At 41.1% G+C, this 12,242-nt stretch overlaps 1 protein-coding gene across 4 annotated transcripts in view; it reads left to right on the forward strand.

Moving 5' to 3' along the window:
• The window catches only part of slf1 (SMC5-SMC6 complex localization factor 1), a 41,251-nt gene that overhangs the window by 4,705 nt on the left and 24,304 nt on the right, over positions 1 to 12,242 (forward strand). For all 4 annotated transcript variants that reach the window (XM_061818265.1, XM_061818268.1, XM_061818267.1 and 1 more), the window contains 6 exons: positions 1,709 to 1,878; positions 2,135 to 2,269; positions 2,747 to 2,894; positions 2,991 to 3,159; positions 4,811 to 4,956; positions 7,091 to 7,188. In XM_061818265.1, the coding sequence (XP_061674249.1) occupies positions 1,709 to 1,878; positions 2,135 to 2,269; positions 2,747 to 2,894; positions 2,991 to 3,159; positions 4,811 to 4,956; positions 7,091 to 7,188 (866 nt within the window). The remainder of the gene's footprint in view (positions 1 to 1,708; positions 1,879 to 2,134; positions 2,270 to 2,746; positions 2,895 to 2,990; positions 3,160 to 4,810; positions 4,957 to 7,090; positions 7,189 to 12,242) is intronic.

A 12,242-nucleotide genomic window follows, 5' to 3' on the forward strand; every position in this document is an offset into this window, starting at 1 on the left:
TGTTGAGCGGAGCAGCCAGCCACTCTGCCTTTCGTGTCAGACGTCTATTGGGCATTTCTCATCTTCAAATCTTCTCTTCATTTCATTCCATGGTAACATCGACCTGGAATTTCCAAAAGGGAATGAACTTTGCAGTCACAAGTTAGTCACTCAAAAAAATAAGACAGAAAAGCAGATGCAGTTTTAAAAATAAATAATGAACCATATACCGAGATGAACACTCACATCGTGTCAACTTGCTTGGAACATTGCAAGAGTCAAAAAGCCACACAATGATGTTGAATTTTTTTTTTTTTTAAAAAAGCCTTGGAAAAGTTGCTGAAAAACAAAAAATGTTAAACATAGGTATCAGACATCTAACTGTTCGGCCACACTGAACAGAAAATATCAGACATGAGCATGGCTACTGATTCACACTGGCACCCAAATCTCCACACTCATGTATCTATTTTAGTGTTGTGTTGAGAGTTGTGACATAGAAGATGAGACTTCATTGAACTGGTAGTTTGTCTGTGTGAGAAAGAGCACACATTTTTGTTTTACTTAGTACTCGGTAGGAGTCATTTTTTTTCATCAAGTTGCTGTGGGACATTTACAGTAAAACTGACTGAGCAAAGGTATGTGTGGAGGGAGGGAATGATGTTCATTGATTATGATGTGGCTCTTTGGTTCTTTTATGTGTATGATGTTGCTCTTTGAAGTAAAGCAGTAAAAAAAGGGGGATCTTAATCGCTGACTGGTTGGCCACCCGTGTTAAATCTCGGAGGATATTTATGAGGCCGTACACTGATGGTGTCCAAGAAGACCTGCCTCATTGTCCACTGAAAGTCAACCGAAAAATATTCTGCCAGTTTGAGGGCAAGTCAGTCAAATTCATCCATACCAAATGTTCTCATCCCTGTCTTTATGGACTTTGCTTCGTCCATTGGTGCATACACATGGCCCCTTCCTATTCCAAAATTACTGCATCAGTGCACAAATCAAGGTTCATAAAGATATGGATGAGAGACTTTGATGTGGATGCACTTGATTTGTTTTACAATCCTAACCTAAAACTTATAAAACAATTTTTGAAAAATAACCAAGCCATTTCATCAAACATCAGTGTGTAATCTCACAAATGTGCTTCTGGAAAAATGGGCATACTTTACGACAGACACAGTCCAAACCTTGCGGAGAACCTTCCCAGGAGAGTTTAAGCTCTTATAACTGCAGAGGCTGGAGCAATGTCACAGTAAACCCAATGGATTAAGCGTAGGATTCACTTAAATTCATATCTGAGTCCACGCAGGTGAGCAAATACTTTTGGAAATATTGTGTATGGTTTGAATATCTCCCAGTACAAGTGCAGTGTTATCACACAAATCGGATACACAGTTGTAAAAGACTTCCATATAAATCTAAAGTACAACAAACTAATGGAAAATTAATCTTGGTCTAAATATGGCACCCTGGAAGTGTGTCAATGATTAAAAAGAAAAAACTATTGCTGAAAGCAGCCAGTGGAGTAATGAAGTTCCACTTAATTAATCACTGCCACGCCTCTATGTTAACATGAATATTTTAATTCAACAGGCATCAATGGCAATGAATGAGTTAACTTGATTGGCAAAGGTGTCATCACCAGGCCACCTAAACTGTATGCAGTCAAGCTTTAGTCATCAACGTTTCATTGTCACCACTTTTTGCTTTATTTTTGATGTCGCAGGGTAATACCACAACTCTCTTCCTGAGGACTTTCCAACAAACAATGCATAGGTTGCTAATTGCCAATCCTCCTTGGCTGGCTCCTGCGAACGTGAAGAAGTATTTTAGTCAGGTTTTGCAGTGCCCTTACTGCAAGATGGGCCAGTGGCCTTTTCTCGAGACAGCCATAAGGTACACCTTTAATTTTCTGACTGATAATTCCATATCCTTTTCCCTTTCTCATAATCATAAATCAATTCCTTTCATACTATTATGGTGTTTGTATGGTGACCAGTCCACAGTATAATCTGCCTTTCACCTTAATGTAGCTGTGATAGGCTCCAGCTCCTATGTCATAAACCCTGAATAGGTTGGTAGTGTTGTAGAAAATTAATGCTGTATAAATAAATGTATGCTAAAATATCCAAGATTATGCTTGTGTGTATAGTTACTGCCTGTCAAGTGAAGCCACTTGTCACCAGCTCCCTGGGCCGGCACTGCCAACTCTCTTAAACTTCTACACTGATGTCCTGGCATTTTTCCTCAAGCTCTTCCAAGGGGAACTCTACTCCGTCACCCCAGGGTACAGACTTTGCCTAAACTATAAAACTTAGAGTACGTGAGCTGTCGCTTAAAATGTGTTCTCTGAAATGAATTTTGACTTTACTCCCTTCATTAAGAAGATCATATAGTTTACGTTGACCTAGAAAGGAGTTTCATGTAATGATTTTGCCACATTGTTTGTAAATGTTTGTATTATGAGCATCTTACAAATGTGCATCTGACAAAGGGTCATGGTTTTTAAAGCAATCTTTTGCAATAACTTCACTTTGAAATCAACATTTAAAAATTTTTAGTTTGTAAACTGTGGGAGATTAGTATCCCTTGCATTGTCACAGAAAGTCTAGCTCACTTATTGCAGTGCGATCCCTCTACAAACCAATGTTCTACTTTTGGGATAAATAATATAATTTTGAGATGTCACACTTGATGGAATTATCTCGACACTATTCTGTCTTAAAAATAATGATTATGTGTGGATAACTCTCCCTTCTCTTAGGGATTTCATAGAGCTTCCAGGACTCTCTCAGGTATCAAAATCAGGCTTATTGCTGTATAGAACCTTCTGGACTGTGTGGGAACAGTCCACCCTGCTGTCTTGCGCTGTAAGAAAGCTTGTCCGATTCATGATGCTGGCTGCCTGTGGGGTAAGCATTTTAGAATGTGAGACCAAGTGATCCGACATGACCTTTTACTACTGTTTTGGGTTTACCAACCTAAGCTGTGGTTTATCTTCCCCGAAGGACAATGCTGAGAGTGACAAGGAGCACAAATGGCATCTCTTGGCCATGTTGCTGGACCTCCTGTCAGTCTTGGTAGAGTTTTGGTATAGGTACCACTGCAAACTGAACCAGAAGCTTGTGGAAAGGGGCCTAAAAGACCTAGCAGACCACTTTGCCATCAGCAGCCAATGTAAGGAGGGAATACAGACACAATATTAAAAGCTACTTAATGTAGTTTCTCATGTATAATGTGCATCGTCCCCCCCAAAATTGTCAAATCATTTTGTGCATAATTATAATAGTCATCTAGAGATTATAAATTTTAAATACACTTTCATTCCAACATGTCAATGAGACAGAATTTACTTGTTGAATGGCGGCGCGCATGAACACAGCGGTTTGTGGCTCTCCTGATCAGGGCTTTTACTTGTATTTTTTGTGGGAGGCGCACTTTGTTCACATTTGCCTCGGCACTATTCCGCTACACTCGCCAGGAACTTTTTGACCTCTGAGACTGGCATAAAATAACAGTTTCAAGCAACTTTCAGTACAAACGTAACATTAAAGATGAGATAGCAGGACCGCCAGACTCCCTGTGGATTGTTTTCGGGTCGGTGAAGAGGCGGAGGAGGGAGAGGAAGCAGAAGCGGCCTGTTGGTCCGGACGCCTGTTAAAGCTAATGAAAGAGCCACACAGACCCCCTCTTCCAAGCCTGTACTTCACCAATGCCAGAGCCATCTCCAACAAAATGGACTATATGGAACTTGCGGATAATCTATGTTTGTTATTTCTGCGTTCTTATCATAACAGATAACTTCACCTGAACATTCCCAAAGCAGAGGGGGGGGGCGCTTTGTCTGTTCGTGCATGATGTCTGGTGCAACAACAATGTGGTTGAGAGACACTGTTCACCTGACATTGAGTACATGTCTATTAAATGCCAGCCCTTTTACATTACGATGGGGCTAACTGTAGTTACCATCACAGCTGGTTGCATGCCCCCAAATGCTTATGCTGCGCTCTCTTTCCTGTGAACGTCATTGATGAACAGCAGCAGGCCCAACCCGAAGTCATTCACATTGTAGGCGAGGACTTCAACAAGACCAATCTAAAGACTATATTCCCGAAGTTCCACCAGCATGTTAGTTGTCCAAGAAGAGGGGGAAACACATTAGACCATGTGTATTTCAGCATTAAGCACAGCTACAGAACCACATCCTCCTCCTTTACATCTTCACATGATTAAAAGCATTCAAATACAAAAATAACATTTGAAAATGTACATTTAAAACAGGTTTTAGTTAAAGAAATATCACTGAAATCTGGAAATACTCGAAAACACATGAGAAAAAAAGAAGTTTAAATAATAAAATTAAAAATATTTCAACTAGCCCTTGATGTTTTCTATAAAGAATTTTACCCTATTTACAAATTCTGTCTGGCTTATCAAACATATGGGCACAACTTTTTTTTATTCATTTTTTTTATTTACTGAATAAAAGTGGAGCTGTGAATTTCAAAAGAAGAGACCGAAACGAAAAGACTATTATGTGTTCAAATAAAGTGCTTAACTTAAGAATAATTCCAACAAAATGCATATACTTGTTTTGATCATATGGGTAGAAGCAAAATCATGAATTATACATAGGGTTATCGACAATATTAAAGTAAACTTTGAGGGTGCGTATAATACATGGGTGTGCACTATACACAAGAAATTACAGTAATATCTTTACTATGATACTGAATGTAAGAAGTATGATTTGGGATTTTTGTATTTTTAAACATACATTTGCATACTGTCTACCTACTGTTTGTAGCGATTGTGGTTTGTTCTATAGGTCTGTCTCCAGTGGTCCTTGCAGAGATGCTGGCCAGAGTTTCCTCAACCAGGCTTAAACTTGCATTGGTAGATGCAATATTCAGGAATATCTGCTGCACAAATGGAATTACACTATGTGGAGAACCTCTGTCTCTCAAGAAAGTGGTATGTGCATATTTGGATGTACAGTATGTGACTTCCTATCTTTGCCTACTTGTTTGCACTGCTCTGTCCATCCATTCATCCATTTTTTTTTAAGCAATTGTCGACAATTTGGACACCCACGACTGGTAGCCAGGTAACAATACGTGTACAGTATAGACAAAAAAAAAACTCACTATCACACCTATGGACAATTTAGAGACTTTGGTGAAGCCAAGATCCATGTTTTTGGAATGTGGAAGGAACCAGAATACAAAAAGAAAATCAACACGTACACTGAAAACATGCAAACGCCACACGTGAGGGCCTGAACTGAGAATCGAACCCCGAACCTCTCAACTGTTAGGCAGCCAACATACAACTTTGCCACTGTGGTACCTGCTATGGGCCCTTTTTTTTAACTTTGTATTATAGTACTTTTTGTAGCAGCCGAGTGTTTCATAATTTTTTCGGAATTTTAACTGTTTCTCATTTGACAAACAGCGGTCCAATCTTTCCTCTGATGTTCTACCAGGTAATCTACTTGGTGTTGGAGTGCCACAACAAATACCTTGTTTCCTTGTCCTTGGGTTCCTGGCGGAACATGGGCTAAACTCACTGAACTCCGGGGTGTTATCCTCATGTTTTATTCATGACCACCGGTTACCAGTAATGTGGTAATGCCCGTACATTATTTTATTTATTTGACAATTGTACAAAATTGATGCTGAGTCCTCTAGCAATTAGAGCAGTTTGAAATAACTATTAGAAAACAGTCTAGTCCAGTGACCATTGTGCAAATGGTGCAGAGACTTAAATGTATGGAGTGTGATAATCTGGGACAATGTTAATTGTGCAAACTGTGCAGATACTTCCCAAGGACGAGTGGCCAGTGTTGATCAACAATACTGTATATGAACATAGTGAAGGATGGTGAGACTACTACAGTAAGTGTACAAGTAATGAATAATTGGCCTGACAAGAGATGTGACAACAATCTTGACAAAATTGGCAACATCTAAAAAAGGAATTGTAAATTAACTGTTTAAGAAGTTAATGGGAGGAGGGATGAAGCTGTTGGAATTCCTGCATCTTTTAGTATGCATTAATTCATAGGGCTTACATGAGGGAATGATCTGGAAGAAGTGGTGACCAGGATGTGGCGGATCCAAGAGGATTTTGCATGCTCTTGTCTTAGTTTTGGGAGTGTGCATGTCCTCAATGGTCGGTAGGAAGTGCACAATCATTTTTGCAGTTTTAATTGTCTATTGCAGTCAGAGTTTGTCTTTTTTTGTAGCAGCACCAAACCAGACTTTGTTAAATGAACACAGGACTGATTCAATAACTGCTGTGTAGACAACAGCTTCATTGACAGGGTGTGGTTCCTATGAAGCCCCAGGAAGCATGTGGCCTTTTTGAGAATGAAGCTGATGTTGGTCTCCCACTTCAAGTCCCGAGAAACTGTAATTCCCAGGAACTCGACGGTTGATACAGGGCAGTTGCACAGTGTGAGGGGCAGCTGGCAATAAACTACTGGTACACTAAAGGCCACTTTATACGGTTAGCAGCGCCCGCATTGTCTTACGTGACCTACACATTGCCCCGCGCTGCACCTCTACGCACCTTGCAACACACACGTCAAAAAAGTTGCTATATGGTGGACGACGTGGAACTCCTCTCGTGATTGGCCCGTTTAGTTACATGCTGTGATGACATACTCACCGTTCCTCCGGGCTCCGCATACCACCGATGTCACTGCCTTCTCAATCGATTTTGCTGCACAATTAAAAATATCAGCTGGTCATTTAGGTCATTTTTTTTCAAGCCGATACAATTCCACAGTCCCTATTGTTGTTGCTGTGTTCCTTGTTATGGAAAGGAAAGGTAAAAAAATGTTACCGGAAATAACCAAAATGTGCTGAGGAATCTCCACATCATCTGAGCCAATACCATCCGTAGCGACACCTCTGACCTGGAGAAGACCTGCAGTATGTGAGCGCATGGGTTGCACTTAAGTATGAAGGCAAACTACACGCAGGAGACCCACAGTTACATCAGCACGGTTGCCGTACGCACGAGTATAAAGAAACCATAAGATCACATGAAGCTCGTACTCTTCTCCCCTTAACTTGTTTTGTGCCTGCCTGATGTTTGACAGGTGCTGTCCTACTTGCCTGCGCTTGGATGTTTAGCTCGGTGTCAGAGCGGAAGACAACACACTGCCAACAGCTGCACAAGCCCGGACACCAACTGTGGGTAAGCTACCATCACTTTCAACCTCATTTGCAACATACTTATTGCAAAACATGAATCACAAGAACACTGGCCTGACAGTAGGCTGAAAACCTCTGTAGCTGTTGATGCTGCATATACACTGACCATATGACATTCTCTCAATCCTCCTCTGGATCGTCCAAATACTCCCGAGCAAGCTTCAGACAGGCCTGGACATGTACTGGCCTAAGTATGGGGACACCTCTGGAACAGCAGGTTTTCACTCCCTGTTGGTGTCGTGTGTTACTGATTGTAACCTTTGTTATTATGATCCGAGGTCTTTGCAGTTCATTTACTACATCCCATCGTGTGGTTCTAGGATTTTTGCTCACGGTTCTTGTATTTCCTCCATTTTGTAATAATTGATTACATCACCCCAAGCTGCTTACCTATTTCAGATTCAGGCTTCCCAGCCTGGTGCAGGTCTGCAATTTAGTTTTTAGTGTCCTTTGGACAAGTCGTTGGTCTTGCCCAAAGTGGAGTTTGTAGTGGGACTGTTTGCAGTTGTGGACAAGTGTCTTTTATACAGATAATGAGTTCAAACAGGTGGTGTTAATACAGACAAACAGAGGATCCTCTGAAAAAAGAAGTTACATGTTTGTGAGAGCCAGAAATCTTGTTTGTAGGTAACCAAATTCATATTTTCCACCATAATTTGCTAATAAATTGTTCAAAAATCAGACGTTGATTTTCAGGATTTTTTTCCCCTCATTTTGTCTCATAGGTAAAATATACAGATGATGAAAATAGGCATCTCTCATCTTTTTAAGTGGGATAACTTGCATAAGCGATAGCTGATGTTTTTCTTAAACAAACTGCAAACAAAATGTTTTTCTTAAACACATCTACTCATAGTTCTGATTTAATTGTGAAGGAATGTTATAACGTTTACTATACCAATGTATAATACACACTATTGACTTGAAGGTTTTTCTGGGAAGAAAGTGCACGTTACACAAGAACACAAATGTTTGTGCAGTCAGTGTGGGACACTAATGACTTAACTGATTAGTGGGTCACTCATGAATCAACTGAGTTGTTCAGATTTCTTAAGAAAAAAATTATAATTTACATAACTGTCTCTTCCAGTGAATGTAGGGCAGCATCATTATGGCCAAAATATTCACAATTATTTTGGTAACCATTGTCATCACGATAATTAATCATGATTATTCTTTACGAGGGAAAAATGTTATATATGTATTCAGTTTTTAGTGAAAACTGAATCTTTAGGAAAAAATGATAATATATTTTACATAGATGGTAATCAAAAAATAAATGTAACCCCAAACATTTTACTTCACCAAGGGCTATCTGAATAAATATACTGCTACAAACTTAAAGGAACTAAGTGCAGGTTATTCCCAATCTCTATATTTTCAGGCTTTTTTGAATGTGGTCAGGGCAACCAAAAAGTCAAAGTCAAGGCAGACGCGTCAGCGATTGTTAATACTGTCTTACCATGACAGGAATAGGCCACCTCTCTGCCAATGTGGTCAAAGGGCCAACTTCAAAATAAAAACTACATATATTAATGCATTCAACATCAGTTCCGTTTTTGGCTTTTATTTTGAAGTTGTCTATGGAATGCCATGCCAGCCCTTAATGACGCTATAACCATAATTGGAAGCTCCCGGAAGACTGGACGACGACAGCCAAGGTGATCGGAGAGACAGGCAGGAGAGTACTTGGTGTGTCATCTGGTAGGAAAGGGGAGAAGGAGACTTGGTGGTGGAACCCCAAAATACAGGGAGTCATACAAGGAAAGAGATTAGCGAAGAAGAAGTGGGATACTGAGAGGACTGAGGAGAGGCGAAAGGAGTACATCGAGATGCGACGTAGGGCAAAGGTAGAGGTGGCAAAGGCTAAACAAGAGGCATATGAAGACATGTACACCAGGTTGGACACGAAAGAAGGAGAAAAGGATCTCTACAGGTTGACCAGACAGAGGGATAGAGATGGGAAGGATGTGCAGCAGGTCAGGGTGATTAAGGATAGAGATGGAAATGTGTTGACTGGTGCCGGTAGTGTACTAAATAGATGGAAAGAATACTTTGAGAAGTTGATGAATGAAGAAAATGAGAGAGAAGGAAGAGTTGAAGAGGCAAGAGTGAAGGACCAGGAAGTGGAAATGATTACTAAGGGGGAAGTCAGAAAGGCACTACAAAGAATGAAAACTGGAAAGGCAGTTGGTCCTGATGACATACCGGTAGAGGTATGGAAGCAATTTGGAGAGATGGCTGTGGAGTTTTTGACCAACTTATTCAACAGAATACTAGCGGGCGAAAAGATGCCTGAAGAATGGAGGAAAAGTGTTCTAGTTCCCATTTTTAAGAACAAAGGGGATGTTCAGAACTGTGGGAACTATAGAGGAATAAAGTTGATGAGCCACACAATGAAGTTATGGGAAAGAGTAGTGGAGGCTAGACTCAGGACAGAAGTAAGTATCTGCGAGCAACAGAATGGTTTCATGCCTAGAAAGAGTACCACAGATGCATTATTTGCCTTGAGGATCCTCGTGGAAAAGTACAGAGAAGGTCAGAAGGAGCTACATTGTGTCTTTGTCGATCTAGAGAAAGCCTATGACAGAGTACCAAGAGAGGAACTGTGGTACTGCATGCGTAAGTCTGGTGTGGCAGAGAAGTATGTTAAAATAGTACAGGACATGTATGATGGCAGCAGAACAATGGTGAGGTGTGCCTTAGGTGTGACAGAGGAATTTAAGGTTGAGGTGGGACTGCATCAGGGATCAGCTCTGAGCCCCTTCCTGTTTGCAGTGGTAATGGATAGGCTGACAGATGAGGTTAGACTGGAATCCCCTTGGACCATGATGTTCGCAGATGTTATTGTCATATGCAGTGAAAGCAGGGAGCATGCAGAGGAACAATTGGAAAGATGGAGACAAGTAAGTAAAACAGAATATATGTGCGTGAATGAAAAAAGTGGAGGGGGAAGAGTGAGGCTACAGGGAGAAGAGATAGCGAGGGTCGACGACTTCAAAATACTTGGGGTCAACAATACAGAGCAATGGAGAGTGTGGTCAGGAAGTGAAGAAACGGGTCCAAGCAGGTTGGAACAGCTGGCGAAAGGTGTCTGGTGTGTTATGTGACAGAAGAGTGTCTGCTAGGATGAAGGGCAAAGTTTACAAAACAGTGGTGAGGCCGGCCATGATGTACGGATTAGAGACGGTGGCACTGAAGAAACAACAGGAAGCTGAACTGGAGGTGGCAGAAATGAAGATGTTGAGGTTCTCGCTCGGAGTGACCAGGTTGGATAGGATTAGAAATGAGCTCATTCGAGGGACAGCCAAAGCTGGATGTTTTGGAGACAAGATTCGAGAGAGCAGACTTCGATGGTTTGGACATGTTCAGAGGCGAGAGAGTGAGTATATTGGTAGAAGGATGCTGAGGATGGAGCTCCCAGGCAAAAGAGCGAGAGGAAGACCAAAGAGAAGGTTTATGGATGTGGTGAAGGAAGACATGAGGGCAGTTGGGGTTAGAGAGGAAGATGCAGGAGATAGGCTAAGATGGCAAAAGATGACACGCTGTGGTGACCCCTAACGGGACAAGCCGAAAGGAAAAGAAGAAGAAGAACCATAATTGGCCTGCTCACTCATTTTTTTTTCTTCATTTTTTTAATGTAAAGAAATCACAGATGATTAGGCTTATTTAATTATGACTGCCAAACTCAGCCATTAAAATTCAATTAATTGTGCAGTCCTAAATTAATGCGTTTATAGGTTCAAAATGTGTGTAACAACCATGATACAGTGGGTCATAAATCTAAAATTAATCAACCAAGTTTATTTTCTCTTGACTTTCAAGTTTGTCCCTATAGTTGGTTTTCTGTTTAAATGGCTCATGGCAAATCGGGGGAAAATGAATGGCGTAGTGAGAAATATGAGCTTGAACGAACAAAAGAACACCTGGAGAGAGGTGGGTTTAAAAGCAGGTGAGCCGCAGAGATGCAGTGAGGGGCAGAGGCAGAAAGGCAAATGGAGGTCAGACAGCATGAGGAGTTGGCATGTGATGGGTCATGCCCAGGTCTGATCTTATTTGTGCATGCTGGCTGACAGGAGGGGTACAAAGAGAGGTTATGCACACACAAACTGTACACACACGTGCACACGCTCAGGCATACACACAGACATACTCTCTCGGGGTCTTCTCAAACAACCGCCGACTCAGCTTTCAGCCCCGTCTCCACCTCTCTTAATCCTTCTTCGCATACTGAATCTTTTTTCACCATCTTAAATGTAATTACATAAAAACACGTACACACACACACACATTCTCTTTATACCCCATACCAGACATCTGCTGTTCCACCAGCAGGTAGTTGGCCTGGAGAAGGGCAGGAGTCATCAGGGAGCCAGTTCATCTAAAGGCTACTAGTTCATGCACTGGCCACATTCTACCTCCCTCCCTATCCCTTCCTTCACATCATTGCATGCCTCCTCTTCTACTGCAAGACCAAAACTTGCGTTTTATTCATTTGCACACACGAGGCAGTGCAAACGAGCAAAGGCAATGTGCGTGGAGGAGATAATAATGTGCCGAGGGCCACGTGCAATCATTTGACCCTGAAAGAAAGAATGAAATTAAAATGACAAAGTGTGTGATGAATTGAGAACAGAAACCCAAAAGAAATCTTGTTTCCTCCATTTCATGGCTGACGGTTGGTTATATATTTATTTAAGGAACCTTGCGTCTCATAATCAATTAACACATCTATTGTCTGGAACTCTGACACACGACTCAATCTCGCTCTGTGTTGGTTAAAGAGATTTCTAAAGAGCCTCTGCTATGACTCAGTATATTTTAAGAACGCTTTATGTACAATATCCTTGGTATTTATAGTTGGAAAGATTGTCGAACAAGGCTTTTAGCAACCGTCAAAATATAAATAGGCCAAATGGGACTGCAGCTTATGACAGTAAATGCTTTTCTTATCAAACTATCTTTAGAACAGAAGATGAAATCAAGTAAAAATGTTAGATACTTAAAAGAAGTTCGTGTCTGAGCCAGCCAACCCTG

Source organism: Syngnathoides biaculeatus, chromosome 4 (assembly GCF_019802595.1).
Source record: "Syngnathoides biaculeatus isolate LvHL_M chromosome 4, ASM1980259v1, whole genome shotgun sequence".
In the NCBI taxonomy this organism is placed as follows: Eukaryota; Metazoa; Chordata; class Actinopteri; order Syngnathiformes; family Syngnathidae; genus Syngnathoides; species Syngnathoides biaculeatus.